Here is a 26,132-nt window from a genome sequence, read left to right as displayed (position 1 = left end):
AGCAAATTTAAAATCTTCAAGTCCCCTAACGAGACTTTGGTCATTGGCATGAACTGCTCCTCAAAACTACTCCTCAGACCGGACAGGACAACATGAAGGCAATATTACTGTCCTACAAAGCATTGCTGTATTGCTATTTTGACAAGCCTCTGCAAAATCTGACTCTGTTATGAAAACAAGTTAAATATACCCAACGATAGTCAGGCAGGCTGGGTGTTTAAAGAAGTACGAAGGCAAGGGCATGTCCTTAAGCTCAAATCTGTTTCTTCTGTATTTTTTTTCATTAAGTTGCCCTCCCTACACAAACACTGAAATGCCTAATCTAGAAGTGTTTGTTCTGGACAAAGCACGTTGAATTCAGCATGGATGCCTCTCACTCTCTCACAGATAGCCGTGTAAATAATGCACTCTGATAACTGGTGGGAGGGACACAAACCTCCCAAGCAGTGACATTTTTCAAGATCATATACATTTTCTCATTTCTTACCCAGGTGAACCCTAGGCCTTTCAACAATTTTTGGTACGAAAAGCTAGAGAAAGGGAGAGAGAGAGAGAATAGTCAATGAATTTAATTTAACGAGCACTTCTCCTTACTTATACACGACAGAAAAGCTCCAGTTGGAGAGACTACAAGAAGCTCCTGCAAAGTAGTCAACAGTCCAGTGGCCAGGTCACTCACCTGACTTTCTGTATGTGTGATTCAAAGGAAAGACACAACAGTCAGCGTCCAATATTCACAGAGAAGTGCCCTAACTCTGGGCTAAAGGCTGCTCTGGGACAGATTGAATTCTTTCTTGTTTTGGCTCGGCAGAAGGTAGGGCTGGGTGGCACCTCAGGGACTAAGTAGTTCAGAAAGGCATGAGCTTTCTTGGGCAACAACCTACTTCTTCCAATGCTAGGATCAGAAGAAGTAGGTTGTTGCCTACAGAAACTCATGCCTCTCTAAACTGGTTAGTCTCTAAGGTGCCACCCTGCCCTATCTTCGGCCTGTCTTCAGACCAACGTGGCTAACAACAAGCAGAGGCAGGGACTCTTTTTTTGAAAATTTCCAGCCAGCACTAAACAAAACATTAAATTCCCCTTCTCCATTTTTATGAAAATGTTACCCCTGGGATTTCCTGCATTGCTAGAGGCAAGGAATGAAATCCTGACCTCAAAGTCATTGGTAAAATTCACTTCTATGGGGCCAGGATTTCACCCTAAGTTTTCTGTTTATGAAAATTAATGAAACCTGACAGATGTGTAAGTGAACACTCCTAATTTTTTTTTATGAAGCATCTGCTTTTATTTCTACCTGTTGATAACCCAAATATACATTTAAACCAATGTTTGGATGCACTTTCCCCGCTAATATAAACTTGGGATTTATGTAGATACCAAACATACAGAATTAAAACCTGCAAACCAAATCCTCATGCGATGTAAATGAGCAGAGCTCTTTAACTTCCGTAAAGCAATGCCGGTTAGCAACAACAGAAAATCTCAGCATACGTCTTGAAACAATGGTGTACTTCTCTGCTATTCCTGTGTAAAATGTACCATGAATTAATCTGCATTGGTAGCATATGCAAAACACAGTGCAATCAAAAAGAAATAAAAGTGATATATTGAAAATATCAGGAGAACATCTTGTAAAACGATTTCAGCCCTAACCAGACAAGTCTTCTCAAAACTTTTCCATGTGAGTCTTAAATTCTTCTGATCTGTAGATGTCAGCATTTCAATATCACTTTCCTCATTTTACAGATGGAGACACTAAGGCACGAGAGGTGAGGTGACTTACCCGTGTCCACCTAGCAGAGCCAGGAATAAACCTAAGTGTCCTGCATCCTAACTCCATGCTAGATTCACTAAGCTATGCTGCTGATGAGAAATGATACCTGCTTTTAAAAATGAAACTTCACAGTTATTTACTTAACACCTTTACACACAGTAAAACTAACCCCAATGCTAGGAATGTTAGCCATTCTCCGAATAGTCCCCCTCTGTAGTGGTTCTTGAGAGTATGATGCTCTGACGACTGCATCCACTAAGGACGCCTCTGTGGGACGATGACATCAGGTTGTACGAGTAGACGGAGGAGCTGCTCTGCATTGACCTTTCCTCTTCCTCGTCCTCCTCCTCCTCCTCCTCCTCCTCCATCCCCCCAGTAGGCATGAGTGTATGACGATTGAACTTGCTGCGCAGGGCTCCAATGATGCCCACCCTGTTTCAAAAGGTGCCATTATTATAATTGAAGCCACAAGGCAAAGGCAAATTTGCTGGGCGGGGATTCCATTTTTATGTGGGAAAACTGCAAAGAAACTCTTTTGGTTGGATGGCTGGTAAAACACCACCCAAGGGAAACTCCCCACCCTCACCCCCACAAAAGACTAGCACATCATACAAGTCATCCAGAGTATCACAGTAATGTTGTTAACTAGAGAAGGAACATGCCCAAAAGGGTCCAGAAAAAAATGACACTCAGGTTTCACTCACACCCCCCAGCCACAAAGCACCCTATCAATATAAACTCTACAATGTGCCACCAGGCAAGGGCACTGCCAGTAGCAGGACGTGTCTTAGGTTAAAATAGGCTCTAGTGACCACTGAAAGAGGACCCCAACCTACACTGTAGAGGAAAGCAAAAAACCCCAGTGTTCCTTGCCAAACTGATCTGGGGAGGAAAGTCCTTCCCGACTCCAGATGTGACAATTAGTATGACCCTTGCCTGTTTGAACAAGACCCTCCACACAGGCCCCTGAGAGATTGCTAAGGTCCAGCAGCATTGGGGCATCCAAATCAAGCTCCTAATTCTAGCTGTGGCCATTGGCAATAAAGGAAAGCAATAAAAAGGCAAAAACTGTCAGCCAAACATAGCAATCATGAAGGGGAAAAAATTCTTTTTGGCCCTATAGACAACAAGCAGAAGTGCCAAAGCATGGAGTTACCAGATACCTCCCACAGAGACTGAGTTTTCCCTCAACCCTATCATGAGTCAAAATGATGAACTGACACATCTTATGTGCTAATTACTGTTCCAAAAACACCTCTGTCCTATAAAGTTATCATCCCGTAAACTTACATCTTGAAACAATTCAGGTTCCTTGTCCCCACTGCTTTGCACTGGTTGGAAAGTGGAATTACTATCCCATGGAAAATTGCAACATTTCAATTTTTTTCATGGAACAGAAATTTATGAAAAAAATTAACTGGAAATGTTAAAATAACCTCACTGAAACATTCTGGTGTAATGTTAAATGTAATATATATAAGTGTAATATTAAAATTAATATTATATACAACATAAAAATCAGGGCAAAAGCAGCAAATTGGCACCAATCAAATTGATCAAGGTGAAATGAAATACCAAGTTCAATTTTGAGTTCTTTCAAAACATTTCCGTTAAAAATTTCATCAAATGCCACTTCACTTTCCCATAGAACATTTCACTTTGAATGAAACAGTGCTTTCCACCAGAAAACTGTCTCATCAAAATGTTTCTGGCAAACTCTTCTTCTGGCTTCCTTTTACGTTGCATTGCCTGGCTGGAAGAGCAGAACCACAGAGACATTCACTCCGTGTCTACAATACCTCTTCCCCCAGACCAGTGACAGAGCATGTGTTTCAGCATCTTCAGAACTGCTCATCGAATGGTGAGGGGAAGGAGCACAGTAGTTCTCCTGACCCTTATGCTGCAGATAACGTGCCAGGCAGAAAACAAATAGAGAAAGCATGGGAGCATGGAACAAACCAGGGGTGTTCAGAAGGATAAATTAGACCCTATGAAACAATGTTGGCACCTTCCTAGGGGCAAGAGGAAGGTATTGACAGTCGGCATAGTGTGCGAGAGGAGGCCTGAGGAAGACTGTGCCATTAAAGTTGCCTTAGTTGTTGCAAGTATGAGTTACTGCAGGTTTTTGGAAGCCACGCACACTACTGCCCTTATGTACGTCCCAATGAATGGGAGTGCAGGGAGCCCAGGGCAATCCAATATGAACCTTTTAGAGTGATCATTTTCACTTCTGGCCTTTCACTAAACGGTCTCAAGCAATGAGGAAGCTCTAGAGGGGAGGGGACTCGGCGGCTCTGTCTGTCCTGCTCCCAACCCCTTCTCTCCAACCCCTGAACCCTAGCTTGCGGGTAAGCACCAGAGCTGGGCTCCATAGCAGGCAGGGAGTGCAGGCTCCCCAGCACTTGTTCCAGCATGCAGGGCAGCTGCCTTGGTCCTGCTGGAAGCAATATGGCTTCCCCAGAAAGCAGGGTTATGGGATAGGAGAGAAGAACTTGGGAGGCCGCAGAAGCAAGCCACTGGATCCCCTCTACTCTAAGTTTTGCCATCCATTACTTAAGCAATGTCTATAGTACAATCCCTACTATAACTAGGGACCTACTTAAATCACAGTGAAACTAAAAAATGTTCATGGTTTGGTCACAGCAGAAATTTTACGGCTATTTCCCGGACGTACTCCGTCGGCCCCGCCCCTTGGTGCCGATTGGTGGAGAGGCCCCAACGGGGATAGAGGGACGAGCGAGCAGCCGCCACCTCGTCTGCTGCTCTTCCTGCTGCCCTGCCAGCCAGCGCTGTACCCCTGCCAGCCAGGCTGCCAGGCCAGGCCACAGCAGCAAGGACTGCTAGCTCCCACTGGGGAAGCCAAAATTTTATTTTTATTAAGTTTTTTTTTAAGTTGCTTTCATGGACAATTCTGGATTTTGCAGTTTCTGTGAAATTGCAATTTGAGTAGACCCCTAACTATAACTGCAACAAAGTGCAGTCAGATCCAAGCTATCTTTAAACTAGGTAAGTTTGGATACTAGAAGCCATATAACTGTAACAGCTACACAGCTCGGTGTGGGGAGGGAGTGAAGCCAAGCAGCAGGGTAAACTGGCTCACGTGGAGCTGTAGGCTGCTGTGGCTGGACTGCTACCAGTATACCTGAGCTACCTGCTCTGACACTAATCTGGTCCTGTGTGCAACACTGACAGCTGGAGAGATGCACCCTTATTCTGACAACCCCCAGTGAGGAAAGCTCAACAACTTCTAGACCTTCTTTGCACACCCACCACCAGCCCCCATGGAAACAGCTCCTTACTTGGGTGTAAACACAACTGCTGTGACATCCATGTGATCCTTGCTCTTGCTGGCGGGAGCGGTCCTTCCCCGGTGGAGGTAATGGTTCTGGAAGAGATACTGGGCACTGTCCCTGGGCAGGGGCAACAGTGTGCTGAGCACTGGCGAGCGCTGACCCACCACACTCATTATGGCTGGACGCCTGGCATACAAGCTCCTGCAGAGAAAGCCAATGCAGAGGGCACTTGCTCGTTGGCCCATGATGCAGGCCCCTTCACGTGCCCCAGTAGCAAGCCACATGCTGTACCTGTCATATGGAAAGAGCACTTTCCTCTGATCTGCAGAGGCCTCTGTTGACCACTGCACACCAGGGTACCTCTTCTCTTTCAGTGCGGGATTGAATACGTCAGAGCGAAGCAGCCTGCCGATTTCCTCCTGAATCTCCTGGAAGTGTTTGCGTCTGAACGCCACCCAAGCCACATATGTGCAAAAGTTGTAGAAGCACTGAATGGAAAAGACAAACCATCATGCACGGCTGTGCAACAAACAGTGGGCTCAGCACCCTCCTATTGCAATTATGCTCAGGGTGGGGCTAATCACTCACTGACCTCACTGAAGAGAGCAGAGCTCTATGAGTGCAGAATTTGACCCAGTGTTATAGCAGATTCGTTTGTAATGTTGTCTTGGGGCAAAGGCACACAATCAACTTACCTTGCCCCTTTGTACCTTGTGATAGCCGATCAGTGTGCCTATGTCCTAAGCTTTTGGAGCCAAATGTCTTGCGTCCTACTTTGTAGGTCTGTGTTTCAGTATATAAGACTGGTGTCACCTCACACTGATTCACTGCGCTGCCATTAGGATTGAGGGGAAAAGAGGACATTGGTTTTTTAAAAATACAGAGACGACTGGAAGTGCAGTTTCATATTGAATGCAAACATGGTCCCAACAAACATCACTGTCAAATCTGAGATCATTGTTTCTTGGCGATTTCAGGATTAAAGGAGAAAAACTTTAATTTTCATGCCTATTTAGCCAGCAGTCAAATAGCAGGGACCTCAGCCCACACTGAACATGGACCCATAAAAAAGAATCTCTGTTCAGCCCGTCTTTATTAGAAGTCAGCATCTGCCATTCAGTACTATTAAGATAAATCTGTGTCCTTGGAGCTATGTAGATAAGGCGACTTGCCCCAGGAAGCAAATCACAATCACACACTGAAGTAGGAAATACTGTATTGGTTTCAAATGAGGTGTCTATTAGTCTGGCATATGGAAATTAGCTGTCAAAATTTGCACCCTGGCATATATAGGGATGGAAAGAGAGATTCTTGGCATCTGGAAACATTACAACATACCACAGGGAATAAAAAGGGACTGTCAAAGCCCTTAACAGTGGAGAGAGTTGTGAGTCCAGGTACCAGACTAGGAGCAAACCTACGGAGCTGACTCTCTAGGGGCTGTGGAGGGCCCCACTGAGCTTTCTGGCTCAGAGATGGCCTGGTTGAGGAGGAAACGGGAACAAAGGTAAACTTGGAGACTCCATGAGGGAAAGGCTTAGTAGGCCAGAAGGGCCACAAGAGCCTACATTTTGTAGAGACCTAAAAAATTGGAGTAGCTCAGAAGAAAAGGAATCCTATTTCCATTTCTTTGGCCTGGGAATACGTAGTTGGGATAACCAGAAAGGAGCTGAAAATGGACATCTCCCTTGTGTCACAAGGGCTGTGCTCCAGGATATCAGTCGGTCACCCCACCAGTTTGTAATAGGCCTTTCCTACCTCAAAGAACTCCCGGTCTTTCTGTGATGATGATGTTTTTCTCCTAAGGCAATGAATAAAAGCACAAAATTAGTAGTGAGAGTGGCATTTGCAATCTTATGAACAGCATATTGGGCGTAACACAGAGTAACAGATCAAGCTAGCATTTCATCAACACAGCAAGCCCAGTTTCTAGTAAATCTTCTTCATTAGTATGCACACACTCGCTTGCCCAAGAGAAAGGCAGACTTTTCAGCATTAATACAAAATGAGAATATGCAAACGATCCAGCTCAGCTAATTAAACCTGCCAGAGCCTGACACCGGGCCTAATGGCCAGAGGTGCTCCACCCCCATTTACTTTTCTGTTGTGCTCAGCCTGGCTCTAACTCTGCTCCTACTGAAGGCAATGGTAAATCTCTCCAGGAGATCTTGCAGGGAATAGTTAGCAAGGGAGCAAAGGTAGGCCGAAGATGAGAGACTGTACTGAATGCAGCAGATTGGTGGGTGGGGTTCAGAGAAGAAATGCAAACCAGGCTGAAAAATGGCAAAGCTTTAGGGAGAAAGAACTTTGTCAGAGCAGAGTGACTTGCCCAAGGGAAGAGTGGCTTTGGAAGTACAGTGACTCTGATATACACTCAAGACAAATCTTTGTCATGCTGAGCCAGAGTCCTGTGCCAAAGGCCTGCAGGAGGGAAGCTGAACCTCAAAAAAGCTACTCAGTCCTTCTGCAAAGGAGAAGAGCTTCCTCTCATGAAAGGCAAAGTAATTCGCCTCACATGCACACTCCTTACAGGCTCCTGCAAGATTTGGTAGATCCTACAGGCTACACAGGAAACTCCATGTCTCTGTGCCAGCACTCAGACCTACTGTGATTTTCTCTGGCTGCCTGACAACACTACATCAGCTGCTCCATATTGTGAGGACTTTCCAAGTGCCACAGCACGTGGGCATTTCAGCTCAGAGCAGCCCACAAATACGATATGCTCTCTGCTATCTTAATTATCTGCTGACTCTTTCACAAGCCCAGGCAGATGTTGCCCAACTCTCCCCATCTGACCCAAACCTTCATCTCCTTATCTGACCCTGCTATCTCCCCAGCTGCAGATCCCAAACTCCATGAGTTAGGCAAGGCAGGCAAGATGGCACCAAAGGCAGCTGACTCCCTCTTGCAGGGGAAGAGTTTAAGCAATACTGATTGACCGCTATAGCCGATCGTAACTGCAGAGATCCATAGTTTAGTGCCCTTTGTTACTTGTCCATATCTGCAAGGCACAGTAAGGCACAAACAGTTTGCCTTTGACATTTCCCACGGTATTAAGCTAAATGACCTCTTAAGGGTTGACTTGATCTTTTAGCCTTGACATAGCTTGTGTAGTGACCTCAAGGTTCCCTGCATTCTGGGAGAGCTGTGCAATGGAAACTGAAGACAAGTCAGTGAAAAAGGCCCTTCAGTTAGAGCCAAGCAGGGCCATGTGCCTCCATCTCCCTCCCCTCCACCGCTAACCTTCCCGGGAAAAGGAGAGAAGAGGAAGTTAAGTGCTCAAGGTTTATGATTAGGATAAGCCTGACAGCATTTCCTTGACGCAGGAAGCTCCTGTGTCTAAGGCACTCTTGCAGCTTAGCTAAAAAATGTAAATGGGGTTAGGAAAACAGTCTGTCTTCAAAGAGTTTGGGACAAAGCTCATAAGAAACACATGAAGGGATTGTAGAAAAGTGGGGCTGGAAGGGACCTCATGAAGTCATCTTGTCTAGCCCCCTGCTCAGCTTATCCCTGACTAAACCACCCCCGCCAAGTGTCTGTGTCACCTGCTCTTGAAAATGTCCGGGGATGGAGATGCCACAACTTCTCTCTAGGTAGCCTGCAATGAGTGAGCGGGGAGTAAACCAGGCACTAGTACGATGGAGTCTCTAGACCTGTCAGTGTGTCTAAGAACCTAACAAAGCCCAGGTACTGCATTAAAACACAGGCACAGCATCTGCAAACTTCAACGAAAGCCAGCATCCTGCATGCAGGCCCCACTAAAGGGAAGTGTTTCCTGTACCATATTACCAACTCTCTCCTGCCCTGCCAAGCATTTTATTGACTGGGGGCCAACCCAGGCCCCTCTGAAGACCATAAGAGTCCTCGATGAGGCCCAGCTTTGCCCATGTTCGTGCAAATAATGCATTTGCCTCTGAGAATACCATGCATTTTTCCCATTATGACAAAGCCCCTGAAGGAAATTGGCATCATTAAAAACATTGCACAATCCGTTCCACCCGTTTGAGAAGAGACCGCCAGCCGCACCTATTTCTTCCTCAGCCGCAGAGGCATAAAAGGACTAATGCTGATGCAAGTAAATAATAGGTCTGCTGGGGCTCCTTCAAACTCCAGTCTGACATAACATCAAACTGGGATTTTTAAGCTGCATTCTACAAACACCTCAGTTGTTAAGTCACATACGGATCCCATTTGAAACTCATACTCTTCTTCCTCATAAAATCATGGAAAAGTTGGGCTGGAAGGGACCTGGTGGTCACATCTAGTCCAACCCACTGCCAAAGGGAGGGTTATCCCTATCCAAACCATCCCATACAAATCCTTGTCTAATCTACTAGTTAAACTACACAACGCTGTCGCACAACCACAAGGTATAACACCCTAACCTGCCACAAGTAAAGCAGGAAGACCATGGTAGTCAGTGTCCTACTGCTACAAGGATTATTAAAATACTGTCAAGAGAGCAAAGAAAGAGCCAAAATAAGCTCCTTGCTTAATTTCTAGAGAAAACTCCTGACCAATCAATTATTTGCTGCCTGCATATGGAAAATTAGTAGACCTGGGCTGGATACAGATTTCCCAACCATGGGAAATTTTCAAATTGTCAAAAAAAAATTCCCATCCTGAATCAAGGTAGAAAGTCAAAATCTTGAAAATACTTTGAACCGTCAACATGAAAACACTTTGCTGGGCAGAAGAATAATTTCATTTTAATACCTTCACCATGCATGTTGATCTTATCGATTGTTTAGCTATAATTAATGTGGATTTCCAAACACGAAGTTATTTCACAATCAAAAACAGATTGTTTCTAAAGTGTCCAAGTGGGACATTTCAATAATTTTTCCACCGTTTTATCTAAAAGATGTTCCAACTAATTTGTTTACCAAAAGGGACCCTTTTCCCATGTTTTGCATTTTGAGAAATTGGTATTTTCCAACAAAAAGCATCTTACTGAAATTTCCCACCCACCTCACCCAAATAGCCAATGCATGTTGATTAGAGTTGCATAATACCTTTTATTCTAGAAGGCTTAGGGAGTTACCAGGGAGGATGCAGCCAACACTCAAAGAGTGAGTCAGTTTTGGAAGGACTGTATTTATCTATTCACATATTTGCAAATTGTATGCGTGTGATCTATCATGGAGGGACCCACCACTGAGGGACAGGTGTGGATATGGCACTATTTTCAAAAGCACTTAGCATTGGCTACACTGTGCACCCACTAACAATGGTAACAATTCCCCCATAACGAATACTGGAAATGGATATTTCTTCTTATCCCTCCTATGGAGCTTCATAATGAGGTCCCCATTCTCCTCAGGGCACCATTTAAAATAAATATTAGTATCTCATTTTGATCCCTTATTACCTATTGTATAACCCTCTCTTTTTATAGCAACAACCCTGCACCTTGTCTTCTATCAGGCAAAAGAAGTGAGGGACTTGCTCCTCTGATTTGTTGTGAAGGAAACGGTGTCCTAGTGATGACAGTGGGGGTATTAGTTCTTCAATATAAGCAGCTCTAGCTGACAGGCAGGAAGGCCCACAGGCCATGTTTTGCACCTGCAGCATTGGGAGCTGTACCCTTTGCCTGCTCCAACAGGAAGGAGGAACGGCCAGTGCAGCACTCCCCAATCAGCAAGACACTTAAAATAATCCCCACATCACTCAGCGCAGTCAGTCCAGAAACGCAAGTGCAGTACACACAATGTTGGCATGCTCCTTCAGTCCCAGAGGATGAGGTGACCCTATCCAGGAGGCCTGCAGTGGGCTCTTTCCTTTCCTCTTCATCACCAAGAAAGCCCCTTCCCTGCTCCCCACCCATGAGGAGGAAACCCCCTCCCTGCCCTCTAAGTACATGGAAGCCACCCTGAGGCAGACGGGTAGGAGAGTCAGAGAGTGAACTGGGAGTTGGCAGCAGAGGAGCTCAGCAAATGACTGCAGAAAGCCGCAGGTTTGCCTGGGGCAGTTCCCACACCCTGGATTTTGATGCTGAATTGTCTCCTGTCAGCTTCCAGGGGAAACTCATCATGTCCTGGTGAGCTGTGCAGCGGTGCTCTGCCACTCCCATCCCAGGGAAGTGTGCTTCTTGATGTATTACACAGATGCAGCCTCTTACCTTTCTTCTCCTAAAATGTACTGACCTTCACACCTTCTAGCAACCACTGCCCCAACCATCTGCCCTAAGGACGCAGAGGTGGCAAATCATGTCTAGTCAATTGTGCTGGGCTCCATCAGGACTTTACGGTTCCTCGAGCCAGCGAGGCTTCCACAAACCAGGCACAAAGCCCCGAGGGAGGGATCCAAAGCCCTGCTGCAGTGTGTTGAAACCACACCACTTTATTGAAAACTGAAGTCACGCACATTTAGAGGTGAAAAGATACCAGGCAGATGCCAGGCCCCAGACACTCGCCAAATCCTGCCTTGTGTTCCTTTGGCCCTGTCCAGTACTTTCACTCCTGCAACAGTTATATACAGATGCTCACTTGAATTGGGTTATTGTGGGCATCTGTCTGTCACAATATGTGGGCCCAGGCACAATGGCTCCTGACAGTGGTGGATGTTACCACAGGGGAAAGGTTTCTGTGGCCATCCCAGGCATTTCCTTACTTGCCGCAAGCCATGTGATGCTGATCAGCCATTCCCAGTCCAAGAATGAGGATGCAGTATATCTTGGCAAGCTGTGTCTTGGCTATGGAGAGCTTAACTAGTGCCTCCTCCATGTCCTTTCTTTCTAGCAAGTTCAGAGTCCTGTTAAAATTATATAAATAAAAATAGCCTTTAGGAAGGGTGTACTATTTAGAAGAAATCCTTCAAAGTGTGGCAGTTGTTTCAGAAAAAAAACATGTTTGTTCCTCTGAGCAAACCCTCATGAGGCACAAAACCAGCTCTGGAGAGCCCATTTGTTACAGGAATGATTTCAATGGCTTTCTAGGCAGCTTTGTAATGCTGGTGGGGCAACATAATATTTCTGGGTGTAAGTCTCTCTGGGCATTTATAGACATACATTTTTCTATGTTTAATCCAGACTACAGCCATCACAATATGCATGTGGACATCTGTAGTCTGAATTGAAATTGCCAAAATCAGGCCCCACACTGTATCCGCCAAGCTCCATGCTGCCTTACTCATCCTTGCACTTCTGGATTGCACTGCTTCTGCAGGCCTTGCACGCCCTGATCAGTACAGTACCACCCTGCCCAGCGTGTCATGATCAGACTGCACCATCTTCACCCAACCTAGCACACCAGGACTGGGCAACACTACCTTCACCTGGCCCAAAGCATCAGGATTGGGCCCTCCACTGCCACCACCAGGCCCTGTGCATGCAGTATAGTGCACAGGGCCATGTTATCCAATCTGCAGGGCTCCCCACAGGTCTGGAAATTTGGCAGCAGGGGAGAAGCAATTTTTGGACCCAGGAGGAGACTCCCAGGCTGGGTAACATGGGGCTGGAGGTTCAGCACCCCTGATCTAGCATATGATTGTCACAATGCAACTTGTTTATAATACTTAATCATCAGGTATACATGCATTTTAAACCATCTGGACATGGCAATTTAAAATAAAAGTGACCCAAAATAAAGTGACCCCAAATACAAGAACATTTTTTAGGCAGGAGACAACACATAAGAAACCTCATGCATAATCTATTAGTTTTAAGCATGCTAAAGTCCAGCATATAATGGAAAGCTACTCTCATCTCTGGAATTTCTATTGTAGCTCCATAACATATGGGTCATTAACTTGCCTGGTCACTGGGAAATACCAGCCTTCTGCTGGTTAACAGAGTTGTGGCAAAACCCTGCTGCAAGACAGGGAACAGTTCATACTTTGCAAGCTGCCAATGCGTTAACCTCTTACAGAAGGTTGCTTGCTTAGAACAGCCCTTGCAAGGTGACACTGGTGAAATCATTTGATTACTTGAGGCCACATCCAACAAATACACATAGCTGGGTGCACTGCTAACTTCTACGACTAATTCCAGGGTACAACATGCTACACATCAACTCTGATGTAATTGTCCTTTACACTGAAATAAATGTGGCGTGAACACATAACAGACAGCCCAATGCCAGCATGAATCACTCCCCTGGGGTAAAACTAGACCTCAGAAAGTCAGAAATAACCACACATTGATGTAAGTTACACTGGTATCTGCAGCCGTAGTCGATATCATTCAAAATAGCCCTTTGCTCCATGCAAAAAACGTGTTACTGGGTCATGCCACCTAGTGGCAAGATATTGTAATCGCAACAAATGGAACCAGTTGCTTCACTCCAGACCCTGATGGAACTCATTCTGATGTACAAATGATGTAAACTACATCGGTGTAAATGTACCATGTCTTTGCACTCTCACTAAAGTCAAAGGGCATAACATTGTTCCAAGTGAGATGGTGCATTAAGCACAGTACTTATACCAAGTAAGAGCCAGTCTGTGCCTTGAAGTCTGAATAGACAAGGCAGACAAGAGGCAGGGAGAAGCACCAGGCTCGGAGGTGAGATGAGTGTTTTTGGTACCTGCGCCTACAGGAGCAGATCCTCAGTCTTTAACTCTATTAACTGTGTCAATATATGCCAGGATTGCTAAGGAGCCCTGCAGAGCCTTCCTTGTGGACAGCAGATCAATGCCTCCAAACAGAACCAGAAGTGGGAAATATATCCTGTGTATCTCAGGAGCCTGATCCTTCAGCCTTTGCACGTGGGTAATCCCTGCTCAAATGTGCATCCTACTGGAGCCATAGGACTCTCCCTGGAGGAAGAATTTCCTGTATGAGCAAGGGCTTGCAGGATCTGCCTGTGCATCCTTACCTTCATAGAGTCTCTACTTACCCCATTAAAGATTTGGGTTTCTTTTCCAGTGTGATTTTCTCCAGAAAATAAGACAAGTAGTAAAGCAGAGCCATGAGGAATTCATCAAGCTGTCTACTCCTAAACAAAAGTTAAGAAGATCATTGTGACACCTGACATAAGGGTTAAGGGTCCTTGCCCCTAACCACCTACAGGCTGCTAACACACCCTCAGACTTCTTATCCTGAGCAGTCTTATTTGTAGCAAGCACTAGACTCAATAAAAAAGGTTTGTGGGTCCTTATGGAAATACTCACTGTCCAAGAAGCCTATGTTCAAGAATGTATTACAGGACACAGACCTCCAGAAATAGATTGGTTATAAAACACATAACTTCTGTATCTGAAATCCTCTTGCTCCGGGCAGTAGGGCTATGCAAAATATTGCTGGCTGTTTTGTTTCAACACTGTTTCAACTCATTTTGAGGTCGAAACAGCAAAATCAAAATGAAACAAAGGGCTTAGAAACAGCCACAAAACAAAACAAGGCTAGTCGAAACGTTTCAAAAGTCAAAACGTTTCGACCATAGTGCTAGGGATGGGAAGTCAGTCCAGCTGGGCTGACTTCCCATCCCCAGCCCTATCGTAGTGCAAGGGCGTAGTGGGCATCCCTGGCTAGCCTCAGGGCTAGTTTCCCACCTGCCTCTGGGCATGCCGCCCACCTGTCAACCCACCATGCCTTGTTGTTAATTAATAATGTTGTTAGTTAAAGCGGGAGGCTGCCCATTCTTACACCCTAATATTGGTGGGGGCTATCCACGGCTCTGTTCCATCCCTACACCGCAGCCCAAGCCTCGCAGATGGCATCTCAGGCAGTTAGCTCAGCCTTCGCCCATTATCTGTGGCCCCCAACCCTGGGGACCTTCAGCTTCCATAAGCCCTGGCCCCGTCTCAGGCCCAGTCGGGACCCCGAGCTTCTTAGCTCTTCGTGGGCGTCCCTCACGGTGAGCCCCTGGCCCTTTTGACCCTTTGGTCCTGGCCCCAGCATTGACCAGTTGAGTATCTCAGTGGGGTTTTTGCCTCCTGCCTGCACTTAGGAATTGGGGTTCCCCCATTCATGGCTCAGGTGCTCCTGGAAGCGTGCCTGGCCCTGCGTGGTCACTCCCCCAGCAGGCTCAGGCACCTCCAGAAGCTTACCTGGCCTATCTTGCTCTGATGTAATATGACCCACCCGAAGGTGAGGGCTGGGGTTAAGGTGCCCCTACTCGCCTTTCACCGCGGTAGTAACTGGTCTGGCATTTCCTGGGGGCTCCCGCACCACTGAGAGCCCCACCAGGCCACCCACTCCCAGCAGGGTACAGTTTTAGGTCAGGACCAGGAGCCTCCAAACCATCCCCTACAGTTCCTGCCCTGACCTCCAAGATGCTCCAAGCAGCCTCGCACCCAGGCGATGTTGCTGCCTGCCCTGCCAGCAGCAAACTGCCCCATTTATGTAGGCAGCCATGGATCAAAACTGGTTGCTGCAATTAAGCACCTGTTGGCCACTTGCCTGGGCCCTTAAAGTGGCAGGCACGCACAATGCCCTGCCACAGATGGGAACTCAGCCCAGCTGGATTGACTTCCCATCCCCAGTGCTATGGTCGAAACGTTTCGACTTTTGAAACATTTCAACTAGCCTCCTTTTGTTTTGAGGCTGCTCCGAAGCCCTTTGTTTCATTTCAATTTGTTTCATTTCAAGCACCTACTTTGAATGCCTTCAAGAGACATTTGGATGTTTATCTTGCTGGGATCCTATGATCCCTGCTGACTTCCTGCCCATGGGGCAGGGGCCTGGACTCGATGATCTTCCGAGGTCCCTTCCAGCCCTAATGTCTATGAAATCTATGATTTTGCTGTTTGGACCTCGAAATGAGTCGAAACAGTGTTGAAATGAAACAGCCGGTGAAATTTTGCACAGCCTTAGAAGTCAGCCCAGTTGGGCTGACTTCCCATCCCTGGCCAATCTAGCAAAACGTTGAAGTAGAGTCAAAACAGCCTCACTGTTTCGATGAAGCAAAACAGAATAGCTGTTTCGAATCAAAATGAAATTCGATACGAAACACTGTTCCATAGAAACCTCGAAACAAAGGCGAAATGGAACGATGCTGTTTTGCACGGCCCTACTGGGCAGCATGGAAATAATTTACTGCTGACCATACAGAAGCAAACTATGGTACCAATTGCTCATATTCAGCCATGCTAGCCAGAGTGCCCGCAACACAGACCCCAAGGCCCAAATTTTTAAAAAGCAGTTCAGTGGGAATTACACATCTAAATACTCTAAAATCTGAGCCCATTTTACAATCTAGGCCTTAACCATTAAACATCATAAAAAGCCTTTCACAAGGATAAGATAATGAATTCTCTGTCCATTTCAGGGCAAAAATGTATTTGGTAGCATCTTCCACCAAACTCTACCATTGGTAGAGAAGGGATTTTAAACCTCTAGTATTTTGCTCTCCACACTTTACAAGCTCTAACAAGCTCTAAATCCAATGCCAGTAAAATGCAAACACAAAAATACTTCAAATTCCAAGCTGCCTACCTCATAATGGTTGTAAAAGAGGATATATGATACGATTCATTTTCTTGTACTAAAAACAGAGCAGCATCTGAAAATACACAAAGGAAAAAATGTATGTTAAAAATAAGTCCAGTAAAAATCAACCCTTCCAAGAAATGTTAAAGAATTGTTTTGCAAAAATCTTGTTGATTTAATAAAAGATATTATCTCTACTATGAGCCCTAACCTTTTCAAGAAATACTTTTCCAAACTGTAAGAGTAATAGGGTACTAACATAAAATTATGGAAATTGCTCACATTTAACATCATCCAGAGTCACATACTCTTTTTGTCCATGTTTTGAGAGCCTGGGCGATATCTCTTCTACCGACTTTAATCTTTTCTCAGGGAATTTTGCACCGAACAATTCTTGAAACATACTGGGAGTTGACCTGCAAACACCATTTAAAATGCACTGCTCATTCCCCCCGTGTTATACATACTTGTTGTTAACACGTGGAAGGTTCTCTCTTTAGTTGATTTAATTCCAAGATGTAAACTGGCAGTTAAAAAACCCTTAATAAATACCCTTCACTTTCTGTTTCTTTCATTAATCTGTTAACGTCCCTAAACATGCTTTTCCAGGTTGGCCGTGTTCAGTGAACCAGGATTCTTCAGCTCCTAAGATCATTTCTGATTGTGGCTCTTTCATTTGGGAGCACAACAACATTGTGATGATACTGTATAGGTTTTAAAATGGTTTAAGTTAAGAACAGTTAAGATGACAGTGACTTTTGCCACTTTGTACATTTGAAAAATAAATCATAAGTCATAACAACAGTAATAATAATACACTTTGGAAGCACTTTACAAAGATGAATTAATTAATCCATCCTCACAATAGTCCTCTCTGCAGACTAGTATTCTTTTTTGATCCTAAGAGATCTGGAAACAGAGGCAGAAATGTTAAGTGATTTGCCCAAGGTCATGCCAAATCAGTGTCAGAGCTCAATTAGCCATCATGTATCTCTGACTACTAACACTCATCCCATTCTACCCTCAACCCCTCACCCTGAATAAACTACTGAAATGGCCAATTTTTTTTCTGTCCAACCTACTTTGTTAGAACAAGGCAAAATATATAGTCCTTATGACTCCCACCCTAATAATGCTGTCTCAGTTTTAACTAAGTGAGGGTAAGCTGGAATACCTGTCTGCTGTTTTAGTACTCATTTCCTGAAAATGGATTGCTTTGCCCTTCTTGAGTTTCTCTTTAGCATCGAGTGCTGGGGCAAAGCTGTAACACATAAAAATATGGATGTTTAGGAACAGAAACAGCAATTGTTAATGAGACAGTTCAAAGAGTTCAGCGTTCTGGAATATAATGCCCATGAGTTTGGGCCACCATATGACAATGAGACAAACTTCTGGACTGAGACAGAGGAAGGATATCGGAGACGGCTTTTAAGTACGTTGAAAGATAGGACTAGAAGAGTCACTGATGCCAGGCCCTTGCTATCAGAGACCAGATCATAAATCCCTTCCATGAACTAAGAAAACCCTCTAAAAAGCAGGTAGGGTTTTGCTCCCACCCCCTCCTCTTGGGAGGCTATTCTCACTTCTCAGAGTGAAGCTGCAAACCTTCTCTTAATTCCCAGGCTAATTTATTCATGGACAGTTTATACATGTTTGCTCTTGTACTAATGCTGTTTATACATGTTTATACATGTTTGTTCTTGTGCTAATGCTTTGGTTCAAATTGCTCCTTTCCCTCCCTGGGGTTTACTGTTCAATATATTTATAGACAGAAGTCACAACCACACGCAGCCAGAACTAAACAAGCCACGCTTTTTTAGTTTCCTTTTGTTTGAAAAGTTCTCCATTCCCTTAACCATCGTTGTGGCCTTTCTCTGTCTGAATTCCAGTTTTGAATTCATCTTTCTTAAACAAAAAGATAGAGATGATATCCCAGATGAGGTCTCATCAGTGCCTTGTACAATAGCAGAGCTATTTCCCTGTCTCCACAGGAAATGTCTTCCCTGATACATCTGCTTTGTTCCTGGCTGCATCACCTGGGTGGCTCATAGTCAAGTTGTGATCCACTAGAGCATGTAAGCCCTTCTCTTCCTCGGTTGTTTCTATCTGGGAAGCTGACAACTTTTGCTCCCCAAAGAGAAAGTCATAGAAGGAGAAACCATTTGGTGGTTTCCATTATGCCACTATTTTACCTGCCCCAAAGAGCCCTGAAAGGAGAAAGAGCTGGCAGGGGGGGGACCTACCCCGTGTCCCCCAGGCTCTCAGGAAGGTAGCAAATCCTGTCCACATACACCAAAAGTGGGAATGTGGCAGTGATCTGAAGGCACCCCCAGCAGCCACTCTCAAGACCCTGTCTCAAGTGTTCTTGAAAGCAGAGACGGAGGACACCCTGGAGAAGTTTCTCCACATTTCTAGGTTGAATACATATGAACAGGGGCAATGTAACCATCCCTGTGATACAAAAGTTACTTCCTAAATTCAAGCCCACTCCATGAAATCAAGAATAGAACAGAGCTTCTTGAAATCAAGAATAGGGCAGGGAGGAGATGGCTCTATGCAGGAAAGGCCTGACCCCTAAGGAAGACTGGAAATATGCAAAGGAGGCAGAGAGGCAGCCAGAAATCACGTGCCTGACTCCTAATAATTATCTGCTCTACATGGCCCACACACTGTTAGCTGCTCAAAGAAGGAACAGCCGACTTATATTGTTTTTCTGCTGACCCAAATTTGTTTTCCTGTCGGCCCAGTACAGTCTTAATCCAAAATTGCCATGCAGATGTAAAAAGCAATTATACATCAAAGCAACCTTCCCATATACGAAGTAGGTGGTTGTATTTAACTATATTTCTTAGATGCTTTGGGAGTACTGGGCAGACCTACACATGCATATAAATGTGAAGCAATAAACTCCGGCACACATCACACCAGAGTTTATTGCTCCCTTGGTGCTGTGTTTACACGCATGTCTGGGACCGCAACACATCGTGCCGGATTGGAGCACCCCCAGCTGGCAAAGTCTGGGGGGTCAGCCTGCCAGTCCAAGGCTGCTCCAACTTGGCTTAACGTGCTGCAAAGAGGCTGGCTGGGGCACAAGGGTGCTTCAGTACAAGGTTAGTCGGCAAGCAACCCCTGCACTGAAGCACCCTCATGCCCCAGCCAGCCCCATCAGCGTCTACACATGTTGCTGTGGAATAAAAAACTCAGCTACACGATAGTACTTGTATTTACAAGTACTAACCTACAGCAAGGTTCATTGTTTCCTGCGGTCTAATAGCACTGCACGTGTAGATGCTGAGATGTTTGCTGTGGAGTTAATCAGGCAACCCCACAGTAACCGTCTCATATAGATGCGCCCACTCAGGATTACACATATCATCGGCATCAGTGGGCACAGCTCCACTGGCTTCAACGAACTGCACTTGCACACACTGGGTTTGAATTTGGCTCTCAACTTTCAGCTGTGTCTCCCAGTCACACGGGCATCTGACTAATGTGCCTTGTTGAGCATTCATAATGAGCCAGTGTTGTGCATTCTGCTGGAGAACAATATTGATAAATACCACTAACGTATTCATCTCCATGTCACTTTTCCCTTTCCATGAACCTGCTGGGATGAATGATACAGAGGAGAGGTGCAGAAACTATTCTTTCAACAGGAGAAGCACGTGTGTAGCGGCTGGTTCTGAAGATCACATTTAGGCAAAGCTCCTGTGGGATCCAATTTTACCTGAGTAAGGAGTGTGTGGGATCAGGACCTAAGCATCTACATCTTTAAATCATAACTTTAAATGCTTACCTTGCAAATTCAAGTGTGTTGGTGTCATCTTTCCAGAACCACACCCCTGAGGTGACTTTCATCATCTACACAAATTAAAATAGAATATCATATGTAATGAAATACAATTCAGGCATATCCTCATCCCAGTTCAACAAAGTATTTAAGACACAACCCCTGTGTATTTGGGCCACTGGTTTTTCTCTCTTGACATTTCTTTTCACTCACATGTTGCCAGGCAAGTTTCTGAGGAGCAGTCCCTGAGCCAGGCAAATAGAGAAACAGTTCTAGTGCAAAAAGAGAGCCCACAGATAGCAGATTAATAGTATTAAAAGAACTAAAAGTGTTGGTGGAATCTGCCATTCTTTGATGTCTAAAGAAACTATGAAAATGGAGCTACAAACTGGAGAAGGAGTTTGAAGTCAGACTCTTTAAAAATACAGTTTTGGTTTGGATTTGGTAATATCTATTGCACATAAATGACTAAGACTCAGGGGAGGAAAAAAACCTGTTGTTAACATTTCAGCAGAGCCCATGCCCATTTAAATGAAGACTAAGAATTAACAATAAATATGATTTAGACCCCCAGGAATCCAAAAAAGCTATAAGAGACAACATTTTACATGCTTTTTATTTCCAATGTGAAAAACAAGTGGGGGGCGGCAGGGAAAGCTCTGGAAGAAAACAAAAGAAAACTTTTCTGTCTTTCTTATAAATCACTTTGTAGCCAAATTTAAGATAAAATGCATCTTTTTCCCAGAGCCCTTTTTCTGCGGCTGGGGAAAATGAGTTTAAAGCAGACTTAGAATTAAGGCTTTCTATAGCTTTTTGCCAGCTAGCTAACCGGTCCTACAGAAGCAAATCCCTATATAATAGCGTCTCACACACCCATCTCTAATATCTCGGCTACGTGATGAATATGAAACATGACAATAATTTAGCGTTGACAAAAGCCCTGTTATAAACACAGAACTGGGACTCATCCGTTCTCTGACTCTGAGCTGGGGTCTGATCTTAGCTTCTCTGGGTTTCAATTTCCCCTTTGGTTTAATGAGACAATACCCAGCTCTTCGTAACACTTTGCAATCCTGTGATGAAAGGACAAAAGCAGTGTCTTTGCATATAAGCGCAATTCCCTTATATTGCGCTTATATGGGGTTATAAACCAAATCCGAGACCGAGCAGAAGCAGCAGTGATGCAAGAGGTGGAAATGTCGGATTCGAGGACAGGAAACAAGAGCCCAGGGAATATCTGCGGGTACGGTGCCTCCAGATCACACCAGGACCGAAGCTCCCGGCTGCTCGCGGGGACGTGCGGTCTGCTCTGCCTGCCCGAGGGTCTCGCCTCTATGAGGTAAATACCGTTCACCCCCATTTAAACATGCAGAAGCCCGGGTTGAGTTACTCGCCAAAAGCTTCGGTACCACAAAAGGGTATCGCAACATTGTCCCGTCCCTGCCGCTTTTTAGTTACCAAAGTACGCGTTCCTCAGCGCTCAGCCGAGTTCTCGGTTATCGCCTTCGAGAAAGCGAAGGCAATACAGTCTCCGTCACCTTGCAGCCTTCCAGGAGCAGGTTTCGTCTCGGGCAGCCGGGTCGGGGCTCCCAGGCCACGTCCGTGCCTCGAGTCCCTGCTGGCCTTTCTGCGCTCAGGCTACTTGGAGGCTCCATTAGGCCTGTGGGAGAGACACAAGGAGAGGACATAACTCGGATCTGACATGAGCCTCCTTTTCTCTTCGCCCCGTCCACCAAACTCCCACCCCCACGCTGCTCCTTCCCACCGGGGCAGCAGGACGGTGGCCGCGCCTGGGAGACTCACGGGGGCATGGCGGTCCCCGGGAGCCCGGCTGGGGCTGAGAACAAGGGACTGGGAGAGATTGTTTACTGCGGTATCCTGGTAACCGCCTCCATTGTCCCCCGAGAAACTACAAGTCCCAGCCTGCCGCGTCTCACTGTCCCACAGTGCTGCAGTGTATACCGGGGCTTGTAGTCTCGTGGCTCTTCATCGTGGATGTGCCTGGCAGCTCTCCTGGGGCCACCCTCTCACCAGGGCCGGGGAACATTGCATTATGGAGGCAATAACCTCCTACAGCCAGTCAGCAGTGTCTGCTATGTTGTTATTTGGAGGAGAGTTTGGCAAATGCGTGATTGCCATGGTTCTTCCCATCGCTGGCATGATGCTTGCATGGGGCCCGATGTAAAGGTAGCTCAATGATGGCACAGTTCGCACAGTGCTTTGAATGCTAATTTTATTCTGGCTTGGCCTTGGCAGGGTGTGAATCTGTGTCCACCAAAACAACAGGACAAAGTGCTTGTTTGCTGAGTGTTGAAGTGTCCGTTCACGACTGCCCTCTCAAAACACGTGCAGGATGCGAACTTTGGCTGGCAGAACAGGATTTTGGGAGGGTGTGACTCTTTCTGCAGCATTGTTATGCCAGCAAAGGCCTGGTGCAGATGAGGTTATACCAGATAGTGGAGATCCTCACATAGAAACACATCAACCATTATGGCTCACTTTGATTAGGGAACTGTTATTAACTATGGTGGCAAAAGCACTTTGCCAGTCTAAGCAGATGAGTGTCAGCACCAGAAGGGTTTTGCCAGCATTGACAATACCACAAAAGTTTTTAAGTACAGAGTAGGCTCCAAGTGCTGATTGATGCAATGAAAGAAAGCATCCAGGGGTAGTGCCAGCCACTTCCCGGGGAAGTGGCTAGACAGAAAATTGGGGGTGCTGCGCTCTCTCTCTTCTGGCCAAACATACTTATTCATTCTTTTAACAATACCCACTTAAACATGTGTTTTAGCTATGTTATCTGCAGGAGATAACAGGGGAATAAAAATATATACTGCATGCAAACAGATCAGTCCAGGCTGGGCCCGGAGCGCCACACCTCTGTGGGCAGGAAAGGGCAGGTGGCAGTGGCCAAGGGGGAGGCGGGGGGCTTGGACAGGGGCATTCGGCAGGATGGCTACAGGAAGGCTATAGCCGCCCCCGCCTTCCCCCTAGCACCGCCCCTGAAAGTGTCGGAGCTCAGATTTATGGACAGCTCAGCTGGATCATTGCGTACACAGTCAGTGCAGCCCATTCACTACCGCAGTCAAGCTTTTAACTGCAGAGAGGGCTCTTGACAGAATCATTGAGACATTCATGACTTATGTGCAAGGCAATAAAAAATGCCAGAAAGCTTTCCTGCCAAGCACTGAAGTGTCAGCCCTGTGGACAAAAGCTAGCATGAAACAAGCTGCTTCCTTTCACTAACTCGCCCCCTCTGCCCTTGGAAAGACTGCACCAGTTCAAGGGCAACTACAAGTCTTGCATGATCTTTAACGTTCCTCTAGCCAGCCATGCGCGTCCCATGCCTGACTCACAGAAAGCCCTGAACCGTCCCGAAAATTCAGTCCTGCCTCAGCTCTCTGCAGTGACCTTTTTTGACAATTGTATTGTGTTTGTTGTTTTCAGTTGCTATCGCAGGCTGCCAAGGATATTTTGGTGGCTTGGCAGCAGCGCCACATATTTTATCAGGATGAGAGAGGCAGGTTCGGGAACAACCTCAGATCTCTCCCATCAGAGGAAAGCAGAACTCGGGGCTTGTAGAGATAGGAGGCCAAACAGGGGAGAACTGGAGATTTGGAAACAATGGCTCTGCTAGATGATATTAATGCAGCCATGTCATCAGCTTTCAGTCCTTTGAGCTAAAGTAAAAGCCACATCAAAAGAACTGACCAAATTAAGGGCAGAACTACAGAAGGAGAGGGAGGGAATGTGCTGTTGCAAGACTGGAGAGAGGCATTGCAAAAAGAGAGCCCACAGATAGCAGATTAATAGCATCATCATTCCAGCACGAAACCAGCAATCTAACCTAAGTAGAGCGACTCCTTTAGCTTTACAAAGTCCTTCTAAGCCAAAAACACATACTGCTTTAGAAATAACAATGGACGTAAGACTCCCAACACCTCTGAAATATTAGCACTGCCAGTTTGCAAATGGAAACACTGAATACCAGAGAGCAAAACGGCCATGCAGAACCTCTGTTGCAAAGCTGGAGGTGTAGGCCGTATCCTCTTCACTAAGCTTTTGCCCAACAATCCTCCCTTTAAAGCTTTAAGATATTTCCCAGCATCTTTTTTCCCCCAGATATTCTTCATTAGTAATTTAAGTTTCACATCAAAAAACAGCAGGGAAGTAACACTGGCAACTAGCCTCCCTTTAAAAAATGCTACAGAATTCTGGATTTGGCTGCATTGCAATCAACATCAAATAAATTACTGGATTGATAGATACATTAATCAATGGTATAGTATGTTTTAGATTGTTTCTTTTCTACAAGCTTATGTTTTTGCTTTGTCAGGGCTGCAACAGACTGCACATAAGGCACCAGGCCAAAAGTGCTACGGAGCCAAACCCTTAAAGGAAATTTTTAGTGACCAACTCTCCATGCTACTTGCATCAGCCCATCGGCAGAAATTTTCAAAGAAGCACAGCAGGTTAAGAGAATTAATTAAAGACAATGATGAGCTCAGGAAAAGCCTTGACATTCCTTCAGAGCTTTCTGCTGTGTAAGCAAATCGTGGCTTCGGTCAAATCCCAGCTAGGGACAGATCCCACCTGGCTGACAGCTCTTCAGTGACTCTCTTGCGAGGGGGCCCTTAGGATACCTCTCTTCTTACAGGAGGGATTCCCCATCTAGCACAGCTCCCACAGAACTGCCCCTATCCTCTCTTTCTCTCCCCAAATACAAGGTGCACAGAAGAATGGGGACAAGGCTGAAACCTCAGTTATCTGTGACTTTGCTGCATGGATACTGGTGCCTTTATCCATTTCCCCACTGAAGATCCTGGTGGGTCTAGCACCGACACCCTAGGATGGAGGCGTCCAAGATGTAGCCCAGGGAGCTGGCTCACCCAACCTGCAAGGATCCTAGAGAGGGCAAAGGTTTGGGGGAAGGGCCTACTGCTAAATTCTCAGCAAGGGAGGACTGGAGCTACAGGGGGTGGGGGCAAGTGACAGCTGCATTAAACCCTGTGCCACCACTGCCAGATCCAGCCCACGAGGCTCCTCATGGTCCTGGTTTGACCTGTAAGGAGCCTAGGATCTGGACCCGGCTTGGGGCCCAGATGAGTTTGACATCCCTGACCTAGACTGTAGATGCCCAAGATGGGGGGAGAAAATACCATTGTCAGTGGGTCTGCTGTTACAGCCTGTTTTCACCAAGGATCATTTTGCCAAACTTCAATCTTTCAGGCTGAAATTTTGCAGGTCAGGTTGAAAATTGTTGGAAACTATCAGCCCAAATGGTTCAGGTGTTGGGAAAAAAATACGTTGTGCTGCTCAAGGTTAAAAAAAATAAATAATCCAGCAGCCTCTTCTTCAAACAGGCCTCAAATCCGCATGTTCTTGGTAAGTGATTTTAAATTAGGGAGAACACCCTGGTATTAGGCATGCCTTTTGCTCTTCTCCTTAAAATCTGCCCATATTTGAACAAATTTCATCCTTTTGGAAAACAGCAGTTTAAACGTGCTCAGTGGAGCTTCGCTAGAGCTTTGCATCTTAAATTCCTGGGAGATTCCCATCTGTTCTCTCTGCTATTTTCACTGAGTCCAGGGAACTTGGAAGAAACGGGTGATTCAAATGCAGAAGAAACAACCTACATCCTGTAGAGAATTCATTTGGGAAGAGAAGTTTAAAAGAGATATGACGAGAGACTGATGGGCAAAGGAACTGTCATGAGAAGCTGGGACTGAAAGAAAGCTGTGTTTGGCTGAAGAGCTAGGAAAGGAACCTAGGTTGGTATCCGGGAATCACTCGAAAATATGATATTTGACACAGTTCTGTTCCGTTTAGGTCTCCGTTCCTGCGAATGCCTCTGAGTTCACATAACATGAACTTCTTAAAAATATCAGTTCACAAACCTGAGGC

The 26,132-nt window shown here is 45.7% G+C and overlaps 1 protein-coding gene across 1 annotated transcript; it reads right to left on the bottom strand.

The window, feature by feature from the left end:
* Nucleotides 1-946: 946 nt before the first annotated feature.
* Nucleotides 947-22,077, bottom strand: PPP1R36 (protein phosphatase 1 regulatory subunit 36). Its single transcript, XM_025197917.1, has 12 exons — nt 22,032-22,077; nt 21,767-21,888; nt 20,235-20,299; nt 17,613-17,699; nt 16,721-16,854; nt 16,445-16,511; nt 13,905-14,003; nt 11,680-11,820; nt 6,826-6,868; nt 5,359-5,555; nt 5,074-5,268; nt 947-2,206 (listed from the first exon to the last, which is right to left on the bottom strand). The coding sequence occupies exons 2-12, from the start codon at nt 21,881-21,883 to the stop codon at nt 1,960-1,962; spliced, it is 1,392 nt and encodes a 463-aa protein (XP_025053702.1). The 5' UTR covers nt 21,884-21,888; nt 22,032-22,077; the 3' UTR covers nt 947-1,959.
* Nucleotides 22,078-26,132: the final 4,055 nt, after the last annotated feature.

The sequence above is a fragment of the Alligator sinensis genome, unplaced genomic scaffold (assembly GCF_000455745.1).
Source record: "Alligator sinensis unplaced genomic scaffold, ASM45574v1 scaffold13_1, whole genome shotgun sequence".
Taxonomy (NCBI): domain Eukaryota; kingdom Metazoa; phylum Chordata; order Crocodylia; family Alligatoridae; genus Alligator; species Alligator sinensis.
This window is presented reverse-complemented; position numbering and strand designations above follow the sequence as displayed.